General features: G+C 37.5%; 4 protein-coding genes across 4 annotated transcripts in view; 3 read left to right on the top strand and 1 right to left on the bottom strand.

The window, feature by feature from the left end:
• The first annotated feature begins 4,442 nt into the window (after positions 1–4,442).
• LOC136811615 (uncharacterized) lies at positions 4,443–6,868 on the top strand. The gene is made up of 3 exons (XM_067068239.1): positions 4,443–4,917; positions 5,321–5,569; positions 5,687–6,868. Exons 1-3 carry the CDS (start codon positions 4,443–4,445, stop codon positions 6,787–6,789), a joined length of 1,827 nt encoding a protein of 608 aa, XP_066924340.1. The 3' UTR covers positions 6,790–6,868.
• A 1,278-nt stretch (positions 6,869–8,146) lies between these two features.
• LOC136811590 (TALPID3 protein-like) overlaps positions 8,147–24,937 on the bottom strand; it is a 55,211-nt gene continuing 38,420 nt past the window's right edge. The window contains exons 24-30 of the mRNA XM_067068219.1: positions 24,271–24,454; positions 23,639–23,858; positions 22,655–22,827; positions 22,147–22,314; positions 21,217–21,422; positions 9,530–9,746; positions 8,147–8,724 (exon numbers count right to left, since the gene is read on the bottom strand). Of these exons, the coding sequence (XP_066924320.1) occupies positions 8,375–8,724; positions 9,530–9,746; positions 21,217–21,422; positions 22,147–22,314; positions 22,655–22,827; positions 23,639–23,858; positions 24,271–24,454 (1,518 nt within the window). The 3' untranslated portion in view covers positions 8,147–8,374. The remainder of the gene's footprint in view (positions 8,725–9,529; positions 9,747–21,216; positions 21,423–22,146; positions 22,315–22,654; positions 22,828–23,638; positions 23,859–24,270; positions 24,455–24,937) is intronic.
• On the top strand, positions 11,291–13,584 carry LOC136811593 (uncharacterized). Its single transcript, XM_067068221.1, has 2 exons — positions 11,291–11,593; positions 11,961–13,584. Exons 1-2 carry the CDS (start codon positions 11,389–11,391, stop codon positions 13,313–13,315), a joined length of 1,560 nt encoding a protein of 519 aa, XP_066924322.1. The 5' UTR covers positions 11,291–11,388; the 3' UTR covers positions 13,316–13,584.
• Positions 18,970–21,181, top strand: LOC136811591 (uncharacterized). The gene has a single exon (XM_067068220.1). The coding sequence runs from the start codon at positions 19,041–19,043 to the stop codon at positions 20,706–20,708; it is 1,668 nt and encodes a 555-aa protein (XP_066924321.1). The 5' UTR covers positions 18,970–19,040; the 3' UTR covers positions 20,709–21,181.

Here is a 24,937-nt window from a genome sequence, read left to right as displayed (position 1 = left end):
TTGACGTCACTTGAAGTTTATAACAGAGCAAAACAAGTCACTTGGAAAATTGTTTTCATATACCTCTCACACACTTAGTCCAACTGGAATAAACAAACAGAGCTAGCTTATTAGAACGGTAATCATTATAATACTAACCTTTTAACAAAAGGATGTCGCTCTAATAGCTCTAGATTTAGTTGTAGTCTTAATAATGAGATCCATTACATTTGACTAATGACTAATGACAATCTTTTCACTCCTTTTAGAGTTTGACAAAGCAACACGAAATATGGTTAGCATGTCCGTATAAAAAACTCTGGTCTGGAAGCTTATCGTTTTAACTTTTTGTTAGCTTTTTCCTTTGTTAATATCAAAAGATAAATTAAAATCGATTTGCTCAGTTTTTGATCACGTTACCAATTATTCCTCTTGGGATTGGTTTAAGATTTAATCACATGATCAAAAAGTGAGCAAGACAAACTAATTTCTTAAACGCAAGTTCAAGTAAGAAACAATGAAAAGAAACAAAAGGCTTCCAGACCAGGGTTTTTTATACGGACTATGATGGTAGCAAGTCTAAGTTTGAGCAACCCACAAGCTCCACAAATCTTAAAAACTGTGCTAAATATATTAAATTTTTTATGGAACTTGAAATGTGAATTAGAGATTTTTTGAAATATTGATGACGTGTGGTTGGATGGTCTATAAGGATTATTTTGAATCAAAATAGGATCTACATAGTTGTTTATATTGAATGATTATTGATGTCAAACTCCTGCAGATAGATTTTCCTTCGTTGAAAGGAACTATTCAAAACATATAGGGGACTAATTTAGATCATTTTTTTATTCAGCTTCTCTCTTGTAAACCTTTTAGAACCACATCATTTAGTTTTAAACAAAGTTTAAGTTGTCAACATAAATAGGCCTACTTTGAGTGACATGTGATTTTGATGAATGGTTTACTGTAAAGCTCTTTGTCAGTTTCGAGATTATGGAATGGACATTGGCTAAAAATTTTGATGGTTTCGATCATGTGCATCTGATTGCGGTTGTCTGAAAATTTACAGTAAATTTACATTAGTGCAAAGGTTACAAGGGGGAAGTCGAGTAATTCTCTTCACAGACACACACCTTTTGTCTACCTTTCCTTAAGGGCTACATACACTACACAATATATTGTCAGGCAATATATTGATGATATATTGCTGAGTGCCGGTAATATATTGAAAAGGGGTCCACAATATATTGTCAGCTTGATTTGCAATTTTTTAACAATACAGGGGGATTGTTTACAGAAAGTAAATTCCTTTTTATAAATAGAGCACATGTTATTTACTTCGTACATTACGGTCCGAAAACGATATTGTCAAATATTGTACGTCAATATATTGTGTAGTCTAAGTAGACCTTTATAAGCAGTAGTAAAGACGATGCGAGTAATTGGAAGTGTGTCAGAGAGTAGAAATAGAATAGTAGGGATAACTTTAGAGAAGAAATTTTGGCGAGTAATTTTATAATTAAGGGAAATCAAATTCATTTTGGGGGGTTCTTTATATTGAAATATCACCTTTTAAATTTAACGAAGTCAAGAAAATCATACTCATTCCCTTTTCTGTGTTTTTCATTATTATGTAAAAATTTGTGTAAATTGCTTTGGGAAAACATACACGTTATTTCATAAGAACATCCAACATTTTTGAAGCCTTCGAATGTTCTTAACTTTTTGAGTTTTAAGCCTAAAAATGTTCTTAACATATTCTTATTTTGACCATTTTGTGAATATTTTTGACCATTTTACTAAGAAATAGGGTGTTTTTGAGTCAACAAAGTCTTAATATGTTCTTAACTTGTTCTTAACATTTTGGCCATCGAAGCCTTATGTTCTTATATAGTTTGTTCTTATAAAAAAACGTATATTACTTTTCCAGACGATTATTAATCAGTTTCAACTTTAAAAAATAAATATATTACATCTATTCTAATTCTTTCAATATCAAAGATGTAGTAGATATGAATAAAGTAGATGCATTTCACGAGTTTGTAGCAAAGTGAGTGAATAGAAGAGTTGAGTTCACTGATCCCTAACTACTTGACTGGATCGGGCTTTCAATATAAAAGAAAGCGTGTCCAGTTTTAGAGCTGACAAGCCCCGGGGGGGGGGGGGGGGGTACTAGGTTTGCGAGGTGACGGGTATGTCCGAGCCGAAAATCGAAAATCGACCCTTTGAGAGACAAAATTTTGGTGATTTTGGGACCCTTTGAGAGACTTTTTCCTAAATTTTGGTCCATTTTTTCCAAATTTTGGTTTGATTTTCACCAAATTTTGGTCAAAATTTTTGGAAATCGTGACCCTTTGAGAGAGAAATTTTAGATTTTCGTGATTTTGGGACCCTTTCAGAGACTAACTTTTGAATTTGTACCCCTTTGAGAGACTTTTGAGGAATGAGAAAAGGTACCCTTATGGCTCGCACATACCCGGCACCCATTTTGCCTAAGTACCCCCCCCCCCCGGGTGACAAGCTCGCCATCTAAGTTTCAATTCTGGTCATCAGTAGCGCGATTCGAATATTTTGAAATTCGAACGTTCGAGAATCAAAGACAGCTTACAAAATAACATGGCGGACTAGTCGACAAAACTGGAAACATTTCTATGAGAAATTTGTGAGAAATTAGCCTATGGTTGAATACCATATCATATCAGGTTAGGAGAGGTGTGTGAGGTCATGACTGGAAAGAAAGGTTATCATTTTCTTTTACTTTGATGTTTTAGGTATGCGAAAAATATCAAAAGCACATAGGAAGAAAAGACAATGAATTTCAACAATTGGAAGACCAAGCCAGTTGTCATCAAAGCTTCATCAAGCGAAAACCTCCACCATTCATCACCAAATACATCAACACATCAGTCCATCAGAGAAATTCCTTATAATGATAAAGAACAATTAAAAAGAGTTTTATCAAGTCCAGCACCACAACTAAATCCAGCACGACTACGGCTACCTTCTTTGAATCTGATTGGTTCATCTTCAACACCAAACTCGCCCCAAGCCTCTCCATTAATGCAACGCGCGAGCAGACTTGCACCTGTAGGAACTCAACAAAATGATACGACGAACAAAGAAAAACATTCAGCAAATATGTTTCAGATAGACGGTCGAAAAAGAAGTGTCAGTTATTCAAATTTCTCAAATTTTTACGAATCTTAAAAAACGTGTATTGGCTTACAAAATTTACAAAAACACGAGCTAAGTATTAGAACCGAACTGCAATGAGAAACAGTAAATACAACGGAGGACTAAAAAGCCCTAAAAGTACGTACGTACCAATCAAATTGGTATTTATAAGGCTCTATTTTGAGTTTGAGTGAGGAATTTATGTAAATTGTTATTACCGTAAATCCTCGAATAAGCGCCCGGGCGCTTATTTAATTTTTCAGGCTCAAAGCCGGGCGCTTATTCGAGCGGGGCGCTTATTTTTTTATTTCGGAAATTCGTATATCAACAAATTCGGAATCTGCTTAAACTGGGTTGATTTTTCAAAAAAGGATGAATAAAAGAAAAATTGGAAAAATCCAATTGACAATTTCTATCATTTTATTCTTACCAGTAGATACACCTGAAAAACTACAAAAAAAAGAGGCCCCCTCTATCTCTTTATATGACTGGAATTTTGGAATAAAACTTTTTGTGTTTAAAGTAGGCTATATATGAATGTCTTCCCTGGGTGTAACTTTTTTTTTAAATTAGATTCCTGTTTTTTACAAGGTAGGGAAAAAGTGCATTTTTAGCGTTATACACCTCAAAAACTACAAAATGGTTTTTCTTCAATAACTTTTTACAAAAAAGTGTTTTTGATTTCAAATTTTGGATACTGATTGGCTGGAATGTTGTTAATTTAGTAATCAGCCAACGGATTACAAAATGTTTTCAAAATTTTTTCTTAAAACCGAAAAACACCTCAAAAACTACACTAATACACCTCAAAAACTACAAAACTAAAGCCTTGCTCACAGATTAAAAAATCAAAAGAAAAAGATTTTGCTGCCAGATTATCATTTTATGGTACAAGCACTAATCCTGTTTCAAATCTTATGTCAAAATTCTCATCTTTCAGGTTTTTATGCCCGTTTTCTATGGTCTATAAAAATTTGCGAGTTATTTTGGCTTATATTTGCTGGTTATAAAACCATTCCATTTTCTCTTCTTTTCGAATGTTTTGATGTCGATTTCAACTTTTATATAAAAAAGAGAAATCGACAAGACATAATAACAAGTCAAGAGAGAGAAAATCAAAAGTTCAGAGCAGAAAACCGAAAAAAAAAAAAGAACATATGGTATAATTTGGGTTCAGATTTCCCTAACCTTAGCTAGACGAAAAAGGTTAACTTCAAAAAATACGGTGCTTGATAAAGTGTGGTAACTGTTTTTGCGTAGAGATTAAAAGCAATTTAAGATACATAATGGTCAAGCCAAAATTTGAATTTAAAGTGAAAAAACGTGTTGTGATGGTATATGGTAAGCCAAGTTCTAAGGCCGAAGCTGCAGTGAAAAGAAAACAAATCAACGAAAAGAGTGCTCAAATTGAGGAGGCTGTGGAATGGTGTAAGATAAATGGGAAAAAGGGTTACAGTGCTCTAAAAACAGGACGGTTTCCATTGATTAAAGATCGTGGTACCATAGATCGAAGATTGAAAGAAAAAAAGATCAACAGCAAAAAAGAACACCAGAGAATTTTGACACCAGAGGAGGAAAGATCGGTCGTAGAATTTGCCAAAAACAAAAATAGGTGCCATCAGGGGATATCGAGAAGAGATATCACGAATCTCATAATAGATGTGTTGAAAATAAGGCAGCATTGTAATTTGAAGTTGCGTGGTGGTCGGAAATTTGTGAAGCTATCTGCTAACGCTAAACATACGTTGGAGAAAGAAAGAGGTATGTAATTCGATAATCAAATATTCAATGAGTACCAGTCCATGAACTTAGCCAGCAAGACGAAGTTAGAGGTCTGAAAATATTGCGTTTTAGTTTTTTGATGTTTCACAACCAAAATAATATTCATATGCTTTCTTTCACTAGCCTCTCGCAATCATTCTGGCAAAGGTTTGAAGCAGAAAACCCTGATATTTCTCTGAAACGACAAGGCACGGTTTCCATCAATAGAGCACTAAATTGTACGAGAGAGATGGCTGAGGTGCATCTAGGTAATTACAATTTCACGCATTTTAAAACTGATGGTAATGCAACGTCTCAACCTGTTTTAAAACATTAAATTTAGGTCAAATTTTGAGCGCAGTAGGCATCAATTAATACTCTGTTTAATTTTTCTCTTATGTAGACGACCTGGCCGAAGAGTTAATTTCGTGCGAGATCTTTAAAAATGCTGAGAAAGTTGAACCTGGAGTATGGACAGGAGATATCGATACTTCAAGGGTATTTAACCACGATGAAACACCGCAGTTTGTTAACTATGGAGTCGATGCTACTCAATCTGGTTTGGCATACGCCGCTCGCGGAGAATCATGCAAAAAGATGATGCGGGAGAATCGTGAATCTGTGACCATTTGTCCAGTTGTTTCATTAGCAGGTATTATTTACAGCATATTCTATAGTATTTTTAATGAATCATGCTAAAACTTATCAAAGGTCGAATTATTTTTAAAAAATGTTATGAATATAATTTGACCATTTTCTTTATTTTTAGGAGAAATGGCTGTCTCTCAGGTATTGTTCTCTGGAAAAGGCATAACAACACATATGTGCCCGAAGCCAGTTGCAAAGAAGATCAACAATCTCTTGATATCTTCCACTGAAAAAGGCAGTCAAGACAACAAATCTCTCCTTGAATGTTACCGCTTGTTTGATAAGTATCTTGACGAAAAGAAAATTCAACGACCAGTAGTTATGTTGGCTGATGGGCATAGCTCAAGATTTGATTATAAAGTATTAAAGTTCCTCAGGGAACATAAAATTAATTTGTTCATATCGCCACCAGATACAACTGGGGTGACACAGTTACTCGACCAAAATCCAAATCAAAGTTTGCATAAAGAATACAACAGTAAAAGAGACGAACTTTTCCCTGGCTTTCAAACGATCAACCGAGAAGGTTTTATGAACATCTTAGGAGAGATATGGGAAAAATGGGCTACGGAGGAAACAATACTGAAAGCTGCTAAACGAGTTGGTATCTCCAAAGATGGGCTTAATGTTGAAGATATGCAACAAGATAAATTCGAACAAGCGGCCCTCATTATGAATAAAGACAAGGATATAGAAAAGCCTGGACCGAGTACACCGAATAAAAGATGCACCCGTACTTCGGCTAGAGCTACTTTAGGATCATCTGCCGAGACACCAAGCACCCCTAAATCAATGTCGAAGCTCGCACAATCAAAGTACAAATACGGTTCTGTTGAATATTGGAAATGCATGTGTGAGCAGTACCAAGGAATAATCAAAGATGGCTACGAAAAAAGCTTGAAATTAGAAGAAATACCTGGATTGTTATCAATCAAAAAAGTCAAACCCAAGGAATTAGAGAAAACGAAAAACATCCGAATCACCAACGTACATGGCAGCATGGAAGCTCAAGACATCTTAAGCAGAGTGGAAGCGATTGAAAAAGAAAAGCAGAAAAAGGAACAGCAAAAGGAAGAAAAACTACAGCAGAAAAATTGGGAAAAAGAAGCATTTTTCAGATGCAAGAAAAACTGTGTCTGTTCTGACGGTGAATGTGAAGCTAAGGGACTCAAGCAGTGCCCAGTTTGTTTTGAGGTGAAAAGGTCAGTTTGCAGCAAAAAATAAATGTCAGGTCAATGGAAAGAAACCAATCATGATAACACTGCCAAAGGGAGAAGTTTTCAAAGATAATAAACGGAAGCTCAGTACCGAGTCTGAGTATGAAAGTGACTTTACTAGTGATGAAAACGAATTCGAAGATGTTTTTGAAGATGCTGAAACCTCTTCTAAAGATGAGGAGACAGCTACAAATGAAAAGGTTTCAGCTAAGCTTCTTGACACATGGAAAAAGCTTTGTCCACCAACAAAAGAAGATGATGTTCTTAAAAAGTGGTACGTTGGGGGTACGTTCAACAAAAAAATCCAATCAATTATGTATTGGTCGTTTAGAAATGAGATTTCTAGATGATGTCGATGGAAAGGTTGTCTCCGTTATCCTAAAATGCTTAAACCCCAAAACTCGGGAAAGGAACAATGATGGACGAAGCTCCTGAAAATGCAGATGCATTCCTATTTCAGATTGAGGATATAATAGATGGTCCAATAAAAGCTGTTCCTCGACGTAACCTAAAAATGGAATATTCCTGATTATAAGGAGATTCGTGATCATTTTGAGAATGCTGTAAAAATTGATAGGCTATCTCTAAAAAAACATGTCATTTTAGTTTATAGATTTATTTTGATTTATGATTTTTGATGTTGATTTAGTTGAATTTTTTTGTGTCTCATGTCATTTGAATGATTAAAATATGACAAAGTTGATTTTAAAGTTAATTGCTCAAATCACTTTTTTTGGCTGGTACACCTCAAAAACTACAAAAATTTGATAACAATTGGAGGTCTAATTACTTTCTTTGACGACTATCTATTAAAAAGACAATGATTTTTCCATATCTACAGTAAGTATAGGTATCTAAAAAGTATAGGTTTTCTGACCTTAAATTCAATTGCCTGGTCTGTAAGGCCAAAAAACCTGATTTTTTAAAGCAAATTATGATAAAATTTTGAATAGATTCGAAGTTTAAGGTACTTTGACGTGTCTAAAATTTATAAAGTTTGGTATTTTTTGAAAGAACATTTATATGTGGTTGTGAAAATTTAAAAAAATTCTGAGTCAAATAGGTTTAGGGGTCCCGAGAGCAAAATATACAACTTTGTAGTTTTTGAGGTGTATGTGTTTTTGAGGTGTATCTACTGGTAATTGCTTTCTTTCTGCTTAAGACACAAGTATCTACTCAATATCTTATTCAATCAAGAACAATATTTGAATAAGCGCCCCTTCCTGGAGGAGGCGCTTATTCAAAGGGGGGCACTTATAATATTATTTTAACTAAAAGGGGGCGCTTATTCGAGCAGGGTGGTTATTCAAGCGGGGCGCTTATTCGAGGATTTACGGTATGGTTTCTATAGTAGAAGAGATATATATGCATTATTATGGTTGTAACTTAAATAAAAGCAAAATACATTCAATCATTTACAATTTTTAAAAAACTGAAATAGTTCCTTTTTCAGCCATCACGGTGAAGGTCAATATGTCAGCAAATTTTCATTGTTTTTTCAAATTTTACATTAGACTCAAGGCTGACATTCGGTCACTGACCTGAAATTCAATGGATGCTTTGTGGTACCTTTACAAAAAAAAACATCATAGCTACAATTCCCCACCGGAGAGCGTGGATAGATCGTATTCACTTAAGTCAAGGTCAAGCACCCCGTCATTCATATCACTGAGTAATGACGTCAGATCGTCTCGATTACTCTCAGCCTGTTGAGCTGGTTGATCAAGGTGACTTAATTGTAGTTGCCCTTCACTTGAATTGTCAAGATTTGTCTCATTGGCCCTGTTTTCAACTGTTCTAGGTTGAACCATCAAGACGCGCGGAGTAACAGAGTTTGTTTGGTCTCGATTATTAGCATTCTCAAGTGTATTCTCGTTAACTGTACTTTGAAGGTTGGGATCGAGTTGTCCAAGGGATAAAAGGTCTTCAATTTCTCTTGAGCCTAAAAGAAAAGAAAATGATTTTCTATTTCTCTGCATGAACTTTTTGAGATTCATGCACACCGCATAGGTGTGCATGAATCAATATTAATTACCACAGAAAAAAACAACACTCACCGACTTGTTAGGCGCCCACTGCCAGGTCGTAGCCTATTGTCTATGCATTTTCACACAATAGAAATTATCATCGGAAAGATCCCGGAAATGCGCCAGAAATGTTTCCCCGGGAATGAGAAAGTTTATCCATCCTATGGTACCGTACTAACCTGAAAACATCCCTGTATCAGTGGCCCGGTCAGATTCGCCCCTGTCGATAACCCGGTGTAAAAATCGAGTGAAGAACAATGGAAATCTCAACCCGGGCAAAATACGAGAACTTTATCAAAACCCCCGACGAAATCTGATTTTTCTAAAGTGCTAAATAGCACAAACCCAGGGAAAAATCCTGACTTTTGACTTTGCCCGGTATCAATATTTCTCACTTCAAAGTCACCCCGGTGAACTTTTAATACCCAATGGGTTACTGAGACAGGGGTGTCTAAAACAATCCAAATGCTCCCTTAACAATCAAAAGCGCCAAAATCACAAAAATATTGCTAAAAATATTGCTAAAAACACCCCTTTTGAACCCTTGGAAATTCTTCCCAGATTACCCCCTAGAAATATTTGTCTACCACTTTGTATGGATATAAAATGGAGTAGCCCAATAGTCGACTTTATTACTGGACGCACTTTCACGGGAAATCTGTAAAGGTTACCAGAATATGATATCTGTATTCGGAATACCAATAAACAAGGTTAACTCACCATTCGATTTATCGAACACAGCTTCACCTTCACTGATTTCCGTAGAAAAATTTCGTCGCTTCGTTACTACGTTGTGTGTAGCTTGCGGTCTCTCGGCCACCAGAAGTGGACGCTGACGAACGGCTATTGGTTGATTCGTCGTTTGATGTATTGGATTTTGCGTGCTCTTTTGAATTGTTTTATTTGTTGGATGCAAACAGACTGAATTTAGTGTATCCTGAAAAAGGAGAATGGGGAACACATATTCTATAAGCGGAACTTGTCTAAGTGAAGACCTGTAGGTTTGAAGAATCCCTCTAGTGGGGTCGTTTAGCATAATTTACGGGAAAACAATAAGATCTAGCTGAAACTTTCTCAAGACCTTCTCTATAGGATGCTTATACCTCAGGAAAAATTCCCCTAAATCCCACTGGTGGAACATCCCTTTTTTGGGACATTTCTTTTTTCCCCAGGCAAAACCCTAAGGGCGAAAATTTTTGAAAATTTCAAACTCATTTTCAGACATTATCAAGTATACCATTCAAAAGCTCTCGAAAAACTATATAGAAGACTTTTAAGCGGGAATAGCCGATTTCATTACCTAACTCAAGATAATTCACGCAGAAGATGCTATTTATGGTCAATTTTGACCAAAGCGTGGCGAAACAGCCTGTATTTTTGTAACACGACCACACTACTCTGATATTTTTGTTATGGGAATGCGAATCGACCTCAAAAACAACGCCCACTCAGCAATTTTGACTAAGTAAGTAATTTGAGATGGGAATTAGAAAAAGTTAGTTAGCTAATGTCTACTAATAGTTTACAAGTCATTTGAAGATCTTTTTCGTTACATCTCCTTTTGTTTCAAAACTTTAACCAATATCTTATCCACAAAACTAACATATTTTAGATCCTGACCCTGATGCTGTGGCTGACAGTTTCACGCATTCATTATCAAGGTGTGTTCGATACTAAATCCCAATTATAGCAATAACGAATAACGAGGGCCTGGTATACTTTCAACCATTTATTTCGGAAGTTTCTCATTTTGATACGTAGGATCACCAAAACCTTAAATTACATCATCAAAGGCGAGAGGCTTTTAAACAATACAGTTGACGCTCCACTATTCAATAATAACAAGAAACACTCACAAACGACGCTCTACTATTCGATACACTCCCTCATTCGATCGAAACTCGACTCCCCTTGAAAATCGTGAATTTAAAGAGCTTCTGTTGAAAGTTTATCAACATGTTCTTATAAAAAGAACTAGATTTACCCTCTCTCTTACAAAATGTAATTGAACTCAAGAACACCAAGGTGGAGAACAAGTTAATGAATAATGCAAAGCCAACACATATCTGTTAATGTATGCACTTTTACGACAAATTGGAAATTCAAAATGGTAGATATTTACAAAATCAAAACAAACTTAGAGGAAAGGAAAGGAGCAGTTAGCAGTGATTTTTGATGGATTATGAAGTCATGAACTGATGATAAGTAGCGAGAATTTCTAATATGAAGAGTATTTTTGAATTTCTAACCAGGGCACAGATTTTGCTGCTTTTCGTGAAAGGGACACTCTTTTTTGAGGCTTTTTCGAGGGGTTGGGTCAAACTTTGAAGAAGACAGGGTTTTTAACACTAGGTTTGACACAGAGGGTGTTATCGTGAGCTGGTAGAGAAATACTGTGATCTAAAGTATTGGATTTCATGATAGCACACGAGGTAAATTGTTTAGGGATTAAAAAATTGAGTCATTGATCAATTCTTAATTTTAGTAATTTTAGTATAATTAAAAGAAATTTCTCAAGACATAAGAACACTTATAATCCTGGTAATGATTCAATGACAACTTAGATCGCTTAAGACGCCATGGGCGAGATAGTTGCAGCCAAACTTACCATTGGGTTGGTATGGAAGCTGTTTGCACCAGCAGCAGCACAGAAATTGCAATATGGGGATGTAAGCGAGGAAAAAATCCGACAGATGTTGTTGTCGGAATTCAGCAAAATCCACGAATCATTGAACGCGTTGAGAAGAAAGGAGTTGGTAGCTGCCATAGCTTTCATGGAAACAGGTAGGAGAAGGCAAACACTTTAAGTCAAGACGAGTCTCAATAAACCTCGAACGATTTTCCATCCCTAAACTAGTTTACCGTTCTAAAACTCAACTAATTACTCCCTTATTCGAATGGTTAGTGAGATATTCTCCCCCAAATTTTATTACACATTTTGGAAGTGACAGTTATTTGTGGTGTTTACATTTTTTCAGATCGATTGAATGCTCTTTTTGCGACGCTTGTAGACCTTTTCATAAATTACGTCAGGGTAACTCCTTTGCGATTCAATTACAGTTACGATCAATGCAAAACTAGGAAGGATAGCCTAAAGGGGTTTGGAAAAAAACACATGTTATAGGTTTCACTTTCTCGCTAATATTTACAGGTTTTGAATTACTGGGAAGAGATTTGAAAACGGCAAGAGAGGAGTTCCGTAAAGCGAGAGATGCCGGACAAATGGCATTTGGGGTCGTTCCGGAGACTACCGACAAAATCCTTGCTACTAAGGTCATGGTGACTTCAACTTTTTATGAATTTCAAGACAACGTCGAAACAGCCCGTACGCTATGCACTAAATATCTTGACCGCATGAATACTATGCCAGAAGTTGTACGAGCGTGCGAAATGATTTACACGCCTCAGAAATCTGTCGCGGGTAGGCTACTTTCAATCCACGGAAAGGAGAAAAGGAATGATATTTTACAGAACGCCGCTGAAGTCAATATCTCTGTATGGAACTATATGCGTGATCTCCTTCAAACGGATTTCGAAGTGAAACCGTCAATCCGATTCGGAAAATTTCGAATCAACCCGATTTCCGATTTAGTCTTAATGCGAAAACCGACAGTGATTGCAGAGATTGATAAATGCCAATCAAACTTCATTTCCGTGACAACGGCACCGGGTTATATTTTCGCAGCAATCGGGGAATCGGGAGAACTTCAACAGACGAATGTCATCCTTGCGTTGAATTTGCAAACGTGTCATGTGACCAATCTATTGGTTCACGAAAAGACAGTGATGACGGTTGAATACGACGGCCAAAACCTTTGTTCAGGTTCGGCAGATAAATCCATAGTTATCTGGGACATGGACTCTCTAGCTCCGGTAAAAATCATTCAACAACACGAAGGTTCAGTTAGAACTTTATGTCACACCGATGATTATCTCATCTCTGGTTCCGCTGATTCAACTATCTGCGTATGGAAGAAAAATGAAAGTTATGAGCTGCAGACCGTCATGGATGCCGGGGCACCAGTTATGGTTGTCCAGGCATCCCGGCGTAAATTTTTATTCTCAATAAGCGGTATTTCAACAGTGCGTATATGGGATTTATCAAAATTTACTACTCTACAAGAAGTGAATATCTCAACTTTCGGTCAAGCCACGGTTCCGAATATTCAATGTCCGGAAATTATCGCTAATGATAATATGATGATTATACCGGTCAAATCAGAAGACGGTGAACACATCCAGTGCTGGAATCTCGGCTGTTTATCACTCTCAGAAAGCATACCAAATACCGGACACAACATTGCCAAGTTTTACAACAACCCTTACGTGTTTTGCGGTTCGGACAAAGTGAAGATGGTCACTTCTTCCGGACGCGTTATTACAGAACAGGATATTTATATCGGACAGACCCGTGTCAAGCGGATACTCAAAATGTGGATTGAGAAGTGTTATTTGTACATGATGTGTCAAACTGAAAGAGACTCGTTTTTCATAATAAGGTACTAATTGGACATCGAGTTTTTTTGGGTCGATCCCTTCCTTTTAGTATTATGGAAAATATTTTTGTCTTTCGATTTTTATAAATGATTATGAATAATTTAATTTTGTAATTTCCGCAGAGCAGGCTCTACACGTTTTTGTGAAAAATATTTTATGGATGTATGCGGTTGAACATAGATAGTTTCATCAAGTGATTAAATTCAAAGAAAAAAGAAAATAAAGCAGTTTTTAGTAAGGCCTGCCATGTACTGTATGAAAGAAAAGTTTACCGCAAATTATTTCGTTTCTATTCTCATATGCGATTACAAGTTCTTACAACATAGGAAATTACATTTTGATTTGCAAACGTTAGCAATTTTTATTGAGAGAAATCCGATAATAAAAGAGATAACATTCAAGCTCTACTTAAATCATAACATGGTTTGTTATCGTTTGGTTATGATCAAGAGTCTGCTGTTTGTTTGTAGTTTTAAACAACATTTAAGGAGACTGTAAGGAGATTGTAAAAAACAAACTGCTTCTGTAATGATTTTGAATATTTTATTCTTTACATTGTATGTATACACCATTGAGTTTAAAGCCCGAAGGGCTAGAGTTCAATCTCTAACCTTTCTCAGGCAATAAAAAGTGAAGCCTTAAAAAATGCGCCGCATTTTTGACGACAGATTGAATCTAGCAATTCCTTTGTTTACGATTGATACTGTATTCTTTTCGAAATTTAGCGGTAAATTTTAGTTTCAATCTGTTATTTGTGAAAAAACCAGGCGAGCCGCTCAAGGCCGCGCAACTTTGGTAGGATTTGTTGGCTTCAAATCCTACCAAGGAGATTGACTTCTAGCCCTTCGGGCTTATACTTCATTGGTGTACACGTTCTTATAAGATTTTTTAAAGGCTTCGGATGCTCTTAACTTTTTGAGTTTTAAGCCTGAAATGGACTTATTTTCACCATATTGTTTTGTGGGTATTTTTATGAAAGCCTTAAAATGTTCTTAACTCGTTCTTAATATTTTGGCCTTCGAAGCATTGTGTTCTTAAGTTTTTCTTATCAAAAAAACGTGTAGACTAATATTTCATCACTCTCCTTTTCCCATTCCAGACCGCAAAAATCAACATAAAAATGATTCATGTTAATGAAGAACCACAAGTTCCACTGTATAGTAACATCAAGTTTGTGGATGGTTACCAAGTTACCATGGACGCACTTGGAAAGTCCTATCTGATGAGCGACACACCTCTCAGTAGCGGCAATCATGGGAAGTTATTCCATCTCTTTGGCGAAGAGAAGCAGACTCAAAATTTGCGAGAAACTACACTAATTAGACTTGCTGGTGGAGTTTTCAAATCCACAAAACCTGTCTTATCTACAGAGCAATGCGAAGAGATGGTTGCTCGATTGGAGAATGTGAATAAGGAGTTTTCTCTAACAAACGAAGAAAAAAGCCCAACCATAACATCCGTTATTTACGATAAACAATTTGCAGATACTGTATGGGAGAGTTTGAGGACAGATTTTGTTCGCCAAAACCAGAAGCCTGCCATGTTAGGTTTTGATGTTCAACGAGGGAGCTGGGAACTAGAAGGATTACATCATGGTTTGACTTTTCATAGACATTCCAATCGTTACTCAAAACCTAACCAACTCGACGCACAATTCTGTCCTACTCATGACCGTCGTTCACTTTACACTTGTTTGATTTTCCTTTCTGATGAACTGAATGGCGGTGAAGTAGAATTCACAATCTTGCTGCAATCTGAAGATGATGCAATCAATCGAAAGAATGAAACCATCAAAACATTGATCAAGAAATACGAGAACACTGGTCTTCTCAGAACAATCAGCTACAAACCTAAATCAGGGGATGTCATCTTCTTTAAACAAGATATCATATATAAGCACAAAGACCTCGCAAAAGACACTGACCACTCAAAATATTTCCTTAAATGTGATTTGATGTTCGAACGGCGTGAAGCAGAGCAGTTTCAGTATTTCATCCCAGAAGAGGAGTCGAGGGCGTACGAAGCTTGCGCCCGAAACGCCCATGTCATCATGCGTGAGGAGTTCAATGATCATTATCGTTCTCTGAGAGACGAGGGGAAATATTACATAAATGATGATGACTATGATTATCCCGATGAAGAACGCATGCGCGAATTATTAGAACATATTTTGAATGAGACGTATTGTTATCCTAAGAAATCGAAAAGTCAAGATGATATCGATAGCCAGGGTGTTGGGAGTTTGAGTGAGGACAAAAATAGAAAAGTTTCTTCAGTTGATTCTGAAATACTTGATGATAGTCTGTCGCGCGCATGCGTCAATTCATCTACTTTCCCATGCGAAGTATGGATGGAAATTATCAAAAAGTTGAAAGTGAAGGATTGTCGGAACCTCATCAAGGTTTTCCCTGACTTAGAGGACACGTATCATCGAATGTTAAAAACATCGGTCATTGTGCCCGAGTTGATTCACCATAATGGAGTCACAACTGAATTTATTTTTAAGCGTTGCAACCTGATCGAAGATAATCCTGAAAAGATGGCTCTAGTCAGTACCGTTTACAGTATTATGCTTCTGGGCAACAGTAACCGCGAGAAGGACTACTTGATTATGTTTGACCGGGATCAAAAGCAGGCTGAAGAGATCACCTTGGAGGAGATTTTACATTGCCTTTTTACTGATGGCGAGCTGCCGGATGGTGATTTGTTTGTCGTTACACAACAGGATGTGGACGTGAAACAACCGATACGCGATTTGTTTTACAGTGTCGATCGAAGGTTCATGACGCAGTATTATAGGATGAACTTCTTTGGAGTCGACGTCAACGCAGAGAAGAAATGCTCATTTGAAATCACAAAGGAATATGATAATGCACGGAAGACGCACATCATGTTCGATCAATATAGACATAATGAGCGGATCGAAAGTACTCTAGAAAAGCTGACAGGTTGGGATCGTACTTTCCGCTTATATCGGGACAACAAAAATCGGGAAGAAGAAAGTTTAGAGAAATTCCAATACCAATTCGAACCTGGTTTGACGTCCCAAGAAACTTTAAATGGTATTAGCAGATTCTTACCTTACCCTGACAGCAGTGAAAAGGACGAAGAAAACACTTATCTTTTTGAGCTCGTCGAGCGGGAGAGAAATTGGCGTCTTGCGGACTACCCGAGTGCTTTGATAGTCCGTAAGCTGGACAAACCGGCGTCCGTGAATCGGGAAGATTATGTTGATGAACAGATATCGTGGAAGTTGAGCAATAATTGTACAACACACGTGTTTAATCGGTTCATTTTGAATAATGACAAATTAGATCATTTTAAAATCGACGAAGACTATGAATACGTCGAAAATTCCGATGATGATGATGAGGACGGTGAGGAATACAAGTGGGAAAAATATGACGGAAGCAGCCTCTGTATTATCATGAGGGATAATTGTCTTAACCGAAAGTTAATGATGGAACGGGTCGAAATGCGATACAAAGAATTAAAGGGCAAGTTTTATGTCGATAGCTTCATTGTGAAATTAAGGGGCTGCGGTAGTGAAAAGTGTAAAGGCAGTATCGATCTCCAACGACATCCGCTGAGCCTTGACCCAAAATGGATTTCACGCCCGTATGACTTCACCGTCAATGAGTATACGGACATTGTGGCATTCCCGTTAATCGGACACATGCATTTGACGTATGTGAAAGAAGAAAATATTATTCGCTTTTTCACGACGTACGGCAATTTAATTGCTTTTTAAGTGGACTTTCTAAGACATTTCATTGAGATAGACATATTATAAGCAGATATTCAATAGGTAGATATTGGTTATTGAGATTTATTAACCCTGTTTTTGCCTACAGGTATATAATAATAATCGATATCACATTGTAGTAGAATATTATATACATCACATCAAGATACTTTATGGGTTTTAAGATCTTTTTCTTGGTACTCTAACGGGTTGTTGTATACATTGCACCTTTCATTATAATAGCCTTTACCAGTTGTACAAAAAGACATTGGGGGTTTATTACCATAGGGAAAAAATTCGAGAGGGAATTTAAATTTGCGGATTGCTCGAAGAAATAAATTTGAAGGGAATTACATTTGGCGGATGAAGGATATTTGTGGCCAAAAAACCCTATTATATAAGAAATTACCTGTTTTAAGGTCTAAAATAGTACTTAATTGGGGGTTGAATACAACAATTTAAATTTGGCGCATGGCGGGGAATATTAAATTTGGCGGGAACTTAACTTGACGGATTTTGGCTAAATCTGCCAAATTTGCCAAAATTTTCTTTCCAGAAAGTTAAACCAACATTGTATGCATTGCATGTCGGTTGGAGTGTATTTCAGTGTAAGGCTTTCACCTCACTTCATAATTGCTTTGCTAAATGTTTTAGTGGCCCCATGCGATGGTCAAGTGGCCAAAGGCGTCAGCGTCTTAAACCAGGGGTTCGCGGTTCAAATCCCCCTCCTTCCAACGTTGTGTTCAGTTCATAGATGGCCGAGTCAGCTGGCCGTGGACCCCGTGAAAACAACCGAAAGACTGTCTAAAAGTCCTAGATTACTGGGCTATCCACGTAAAATATCGATTCTATCTATCTTTAATAAAACTCGAATAAAATCAAACAAGTGATATCACGCTTAAAATGAACTAGAACAACAAAAAGAAAACAAGACAAATACCATAATACCATAATAACCATAATAAGAACCTATTCTAGTAGGGGGTTAACTCTTTGGGGTTAATGAACCGCATGAATAGTTCAGAAGAAGGTAGGAATTGGAGATATTTTTAGAAGGGGTCATTTAATTAGACTTGGCAAACTTTTTATGGATAAAATACTGTCGAACGTGCTAACCGCACTGGCTCAACTTCAGTACCTTTGAAATCATTCGTAGGCCCAATTGTAAACTTAATGGCTTAAGAAAAATTATAGCATTTTGGGTTTTAGCCTCGTTTTGGCGAAAAACTCGTCCCCAGGCCCCAAAAATCAAAATTTTGAAAAAATGAAAAAGACAACCCAGGGATTTGCCCAAGGATCAAGTGTGCAAAATTTCAGCCAAATCGGACCATTTTTGAAGTCTCCAGCCTGCCCCAAAGTTTTAGCCTCGTTTTGGCGAAAAACCCGTCGCCAGGCCCCAAAAATTAAAATTTTGAAAAAATGAAAAAACCACCCCCAGGGATTTGCCCAAGGATCAAGTGTGCAAAATTTCAGCCAAATCGGACCATTTTTGAAGTCTCTAGCCTGCCCCAAAGTTTAAGCCTCGTTTTGGCGAAAAACTCGTCCCCAGGCCCCAAAAATTAAAATTTTGAAAAAATGAAAAACGCACCCCCAGGGATTTGCCCAAGGATCAAGTGTGCAAAATTTCAGCCCAATCGGACCATTTTTGAAGTCTCCAGCCTGCCCCAAAGTTTTGGTGACAGACACACATGACAGACACACAGACAGACATTCTCAGATTCTAGCTCAACTGAAGTTGAGAACTGACGACAGGCAAAATTCTGTCAGGTACACGAATCCTAAGGGACTATTTCGATTGTCAATCATTTGGGTTTATTCTATGTTTTGATAAGTTTTTATTTTCTTTAATGTTTATTTTATCAAATATGGTCATCTAGAGTTTTAACCTGTGATAACTGAAAATATTTTTGAAACCAACGGCAAGCGTTTTTTCCTCCTAAACGATCAAAAAGTAAAATCAAAACCAAAAAGGCAAAACGAGTAAATAACATGAGGTCCATAATAATTATTTTGTTGATAATTTTTATCACCGTTTATGGATTGTATGCTGACGAATGCTCGTGTGAGAATCCATGTTCTCCTGGTTTCCGATGTACCAGGTGTAATGACCGTACTGGTTATGGTTCTAGGTGGTGTAATGGTGAACTCAAATGTCAACCATGTAGCAAAGGGCGCTACTCAAATAGACCAAATTGCGATAAGCATTGTATGGATTGTGAAAAGGGTTATTACAGTGATGTCAGAGGGGCCACGGAATGTAAACCATGCCCAGCAGGTCATAGCTGTGACTTTTTTAACAAGCCAATAAAATGTCGTAGAGGATACCATAACCCGCAAATTGCAAATCCGCTTGGTTGTCAGCCTTGTGGAAAAGGTAAATACAGTGATCAAATTGGCGCACTGGAATGTAAGACATGCCCTGTTGGGCATTGGTGTCATTCCTGGGTGAATAAATACGCAACACCATGTTACTGGGGACAATACCAAGACGAAGTTGGTCAAACCACGTGCAAGATTTGCGAAGCAGGTACCTACACCGACAAAAGGAGGTCTACTCGATGTACGCCGTGCGGCTTAGGACAATATCAACCATCGTTCATCTATTTCGGTAATCAACGCGCAGACTGCAAGAGATGCGGTGAAGGGACGTACAGTGACGTTGAAGGTGCTGTAAAATGTAAGACATGCCCTAAAGGACATTATTGTCCAAAGTACTGGGTCAATCATCCCTTGAAGTGCCCACCACGAAAATACCAAGACCAACCTGGTCGAGTGGCATGTAAATGGTGCAAGCCTGGTACATACAATCTGAAAGAAGGCGCATCCAAATGTGAGCTTTGCCCTGCTGGTAGTAAATGTATTCATGGTTTTCCCATTATCTGTCATTATAAGTATTACTCTCCAGAAGGCTCTGATGAATGTCTCAAATGCCCAAGAAAACATTTCTGTCCAATTCCTTCGCTTGAACCCATTCCCGAGAGTAACAACAGAATGATCAAAACGCTGATCCATAAAGCTGCATTACTCTCTGAAGAAACGTACCACAGAAAACACAGTGAAGGCAAAACAGTTTATGGCTTCGTGGAGTACAGATACGACTTCATTGTAGTTGCTTTTAGAGGAACAGATACTTGGGAAGATCGACTTACTGATGCACTGGTCGTTAAAAAGTCTTATAGCGGTTGTGGTGGATGCCAGGTTCACACTGGGTTTCTGAACTCTTATAGTATTGTACGCAAACCAATGCTTGAAAAAGTTGACATTTTAACCAGGAAACACCCAAAAGCAAAAATATTGGCCACAGGGCATTCTTTGGGAGGAGCTAAAGCGGCTCTGGCAGCTTATGAACTTTCAATGAGAGGTTATCTTGTTGATTATGTAACTTTCGGTTCACCTAGACCTGGAAATGTTATATTTGCTAATAATGTCAATCGAGCTGTTCGAGGAATGAATCTAAGGGTAACGTTTGGAAGGGATATTGCTACAGTCGTTCCACCAAAGAATTCAGGTTATTCACATATCGGCAAAGAAATACATTTTACAGACCAGAGCACAATGCATGAACTACCTGGCTATGTGGATTATGCGTATGGTGCTCTACGTAGAAACAGTTTCTGGGATCACAAGATGAAAAATGGCTACCGCTGGTTAAGGTAAGCATCATTGTTTTATGCAGTCTGGTTTTGACCGATTCGATTTTGCTGTGTGTTATTTTACTACAACATACTTTTCATTAAATGTTATCCTTGACTTTAGAGACGAGTAACACATCTAGAGATTGAAGAACTGGGTACTGCAATGGCTGATCGCAAGCTTTGGAGGGAGGATTATTGTTTGTTCGAACCTAGATTGAAGGATAATGATGATGCTGAATATTATAACAATATAATACCTCATTATTTACGACCTATTTCAATGTTTTATGATTTTCATGATTTCTTGAATGATTCTTAAGATTACTTTTTTGACTGTTACGATTTTAATGAAGAAACTTTTGATGCTTATGTTTATTGACCTAAGAAAATTCAATAGTTTTTGCTGATGTACACAGGGAATTCAATATTATAATAAAAAGTATATAGTTAATTTTCCTGATTTTACAGTGAAAAAAATTTATGATTTACTGAATAAACACTAATAAAATTTATTATGACGTTTTTCTTACCTCCAGTAGAGTGTCATCATCTTCATTCGTTCGATCTTCATCGTTCCCATACCCCTTCTCCCCAGCAGGAATCTCTCCAATCGAAAAAGACTGGGGCTGGGTGATTTCACCATCTGACTTCAAAGGGTGACGATAATGGCGGTTTGAGGGCGGGTGGTTAAGAAGCCCTTTGACAAGATCCTTTAAATCAGAGTGATCGCCAAAATCTAAATAGTGGGAAGAGGTGTTAAACTTCGGATTTGATTTTCTTTTTTCTATTTCTATTTGGTTGAGTCGCAGGAAGCTTTTACTTTGAGGCCCATTTTCGCAACTATAAACACTTTCAATTAGCGCCCCGTCAGCACCTTGAACTGACTACCCAATTCCCCTCACAAGGCATGGGTTGACCCGGGCGAAGGTACATTCACTTGCCAAGTGAACCGCTGCGAGTGGGAATCGAACCCCAGTCGCCTGTGCAGCAACCAAGGTCAATGACCACTATACCACAGCACCAGGATTATACTGTCCGTTCATGTAGTAGAGAATCGATTAGAATTTTTATTTACTACACTCTACACGTTTTTTAGGAATATCCAAAATAGCCTTCAGGTGGTTTTACCTTTTGGAGTTAAAAAAAAAATGAGGCCGCAGAGCCTAAAATGTCCATCGAAGCCTTATGTTCTTATAGTTTGTTCTTTTATACAGGACAGAATGTGGAGAATCTAAGAGGCTGTATTTTAAGGGTAATTTGATAGGTACCTGAAAGTCGTGAAACTTTAATTAATAGAAGACTTCGTCACCCTTATCACGTATTTCATTATACGTGACGTATAACATACGCAGCTTGCCTACTACGTAATTCTAACGTCAATACAACGTTATATGGACGTCAGATAAACGTCGTTTCGACGTCGTGTATAGAGCTGGCAAAGACAAAAGAGGTCATAATACCTTGCTCGTAGGAGAAAAGATCTTCGTCAATTTCATCTACGGTCTTGTAGTTGGGCAATAATGATTGATGGAGCAACCCTGCTGTAGGCTCTCCTTCGCTACCACCTCGACCCTCCTCCCCCTCTGATGCTAACTGACTTGGAAACAAGTGCTCTCCGTCACTTATCCCTAAAATGAAAATCAGATCTTTTTGCCTTGTTCAATATCAATGGTAGGTTTGAACAGACAGGTTTCAAACACAGTGATTTAATTTGATAATATTCCAAGGATGATAATTTAAGGGGCAGGTAATTCTTATTCATCGTTTAATAATAAGATGGGTTCTTAAGATAACACAAACCATGCATAGTAGTATCTAAAGGGGGTCCTTCAAAATCAAGGGGGAGAGGTAAGGAGGGAGGGAATCAAAAATAACTCTACCTACACCTCTGCCCCCGGATCTGCCATTGATGCACACGATGGAGCAACAGAAAAACGAGAGTAGGTATGCCAAAAGATCATTTCTTACCTTCGAAGGTGCTTAAACCAACTGCAGTAGACGAGGAATAAGTCTGTTGTGTGGTAGATGGTGTGGTAGGCGTGGGGACAGGTGAGGGTGGCTTATGAATGGGCGGAGGCGTTTTTTGGGTTGGAGTTTTGATGGGTTCGTCTTCAGGGCTCATCGTGCGTTCAGGTGATGTACTGAAAAATGAATGAAAGGAAACTCACTACTTCAATAATGTCATTTAATCACCCATTTTTCGCAGTTGATTAAATTCCTTGATGATTCCTTGATTAAATTCATTAGAAAGTTTAACGCGGAGTAGAGATTGAGTTAGTACTGAGATTGAGTTAGTACTGAGGTTAAGCATACAAGGATAATCACGACGACTGACGAAAAATGTAATAGGCTAGTGAAAATACGAGATTTGATTGGTTGAAACTCACTAGCCTGTTAAATTTTCGTTTGTCGTCGTGATTTTGCCGATTTACTTAACCTCGCTTTTTCAAGTAATCGCCAAAACCTAATAATCGGCTCGATTGAATTTTTTTTTAAAGTCAATAAACAAAATGGCGAAACAACCAGAATTGGATATTTCCAGGTACAAGAAACTAGCGTTGTTTTTTCTCGAATTTTTATAGCGCACTCCTTCTCCGAGAACAGGAAATATTGGTTCTATTTTGTCAGCTATTTCATATACGATTTTATACAGCAGTCTTCTACTCGAATTTCTATTACTCGAATGTCTCCTTAGCTCGAACAGGTTTTCTAATCCTTTCAGTTGGAGAAGTCTTATATGCACCTTACTCTAAAACACAAAATTTCCTTAACTCGAACAAATTAGTGTTCCCCGTGCGTGGTCGAATCATGGAGACTTCGCTGTATTCCCAATTGGCACACAACGTTGTTTCGACGTTCATCTAACATTATATGCACGATGTGAACGTTAGATAAACGTTAAAAGAACGTTGTGGACCAGCTGTATTTATAATAGTTATAATGTTGACTTACGGTACAAAGTCTACTTGTTCGACCAACGAAGACATCCCATCAACCTCCGTACGGTCAGGAGTGAACACTTCCCTTTCTCTTGCGTCCTCATTCTCGTTTTCATACAATGATGATACAGGCGTTGCCATGTTGTTACCAGGGTAAACAACATTAGCGACGGGGGTAGGATCTCTTTCTGATTGCTGGGGAGTATTGACCAGCGGGTAGGATGTCGGTTCGTCTAAAAGTTTTAATCTCGTTCACTTTAACTTTTATTACTGACCTAGTATTTTCCCGACATATAATTTCTTATAATTAGGGAAACTGTTTATCGGGGATGATGTTCAGATACCCAAAGCTAGTGTTAGTTGACAGGAACACAATCTCCTAAAATATCAGTAGTCTAATATGAAGAGTAGGAAGCAGGCGGTCGACTATAATTTCAATGTAGTAATCTACAGAATCGATAATTATCGATCAATAAGTTATCTATAATTGCCTATGACATGTAGGAAATCGTCATCTAGAGTTATAAATATCCGACTAAAATTATTTGACTATATGGGTCACGGCTTTTTTTTCCACATGTGATTTTGTAAATTGTAATTTAACGTTATGACCAAATCAATTTACATGAACATTATAGTGATTACCTATTTCTGTAATAGATTCTTCATCATTTCTCATTAAGCTTTGTTCCACCAGACTGCCAACTGATTGATCAGGGGTACCCACGTGACTGAAAGCTCGCGATGTGATTGGAGGACTAGATACGGGTGTACGTTGAGGTGTTTGGATTCGTACCGTTCGTTGAAATGAAAGGTCTTCTTCCACTGGCTGGAAAAAGTTTTAGTAATGAGAAAAGGCCATTCTACGGTTGGAAAGAATTTTGGGTAAAAAGGACCTCCGCGCTCTCAAAACAACTTTCTTTTTATCTAAAATTTTGGATGTTTTTGCACCGAGCCAACGGGAAACCGCTATGGGAGCGCAAACAGTCCTGATAACCGATGATTTATTTTGACTGTGAAATTGCCTCAAACGAAATGATTGGCTCAATTTGTCAGACCTTATGGCACTCAAGCCAGGATACAATTTGGAGAGAGCCTAAAGAAGACCTTCTCACTGTAAGATCGTTTTTTTCTGAGTAGAATAGAGTTAGATCACTCTTAGTAGTTTACAAGTCTGACAAGAGAAAAAAAAAATTTGATGGAAAGATACAGGTTCGAGCCATTTTGGCTGTTACCCAATTCTCATCACCTTTTTCATCAGAAGATGATGATTGTCAAAATAACACGTCTACGAATATGGAAATTAGAGTTG

This window comes from Clytia hemisphaerica, unplaced genomic scaffold (genome assembly GCF_902728285.1).
Source record: "Clytia hemisphaerica strain Z4C2 unplaced genomic scaffold, Clytia hemisphaerica genome assembly, whole genome shotgun sequence".
Classification (NCBI taxonomy): Eukaryota; Metazoa; Cnidaria; class Hydrozoa; order Leptothecata; family Clytiidae; genus Clytia; species Clytia hemisphaerica.
The sequence above is the reverse complement of the archived record's forward strand: the minus strand, read 5'-3'. Positions and strand labels throughout refer to the sequence as shown.

Excerpts from the sequence above, each read along its gene's own strand:
- LOC136811615 (XM_067068239.1), top strand. The coding sequence starts at position 4,443 with ATGGTCAAGCCAAAATTTGAATTTAAAGTGAAAAAACGTGTTGTGATG. Across the intron at positions 4,918-5,320 it reads TACGTTGGAGAAAGAAAGAG|ACGACCTGGCCGAAGAGTTA; the intron begins GTATGTAATTCG and ends TCTCTTATGTAG. Across the intron at positions 5,570-5,686 it reads TCCAGTTGTTTCATTAGCAG|GAGAAATGGCTGTCTCTCAG; the intron begins GTATTATTTACA and ends CTTTATTTTTAG.
- LOC136811593 (XM_067068221.1), top strand. The coding sequence starts at position 11,389 with ATGGGCGAGATAGTTGCAGCCAAACTTACCATTGGGTTGGTATGGAAG. Across the intron at positions 11,594-11,960 it reads CATAGCTTTCATGGAAACAG|GTTTTGAATTACTGGGAAGA; the intron begins GTAGGAGAAGGC and ends TAATATTTACAG.
- LOC136811591 (XM_067068220.1), top strand. The coding sequence starts at position 19,041 with ATGAGGTCCATAATAATTATTTTGTTGATAATTTTTATCACCGTTTAT.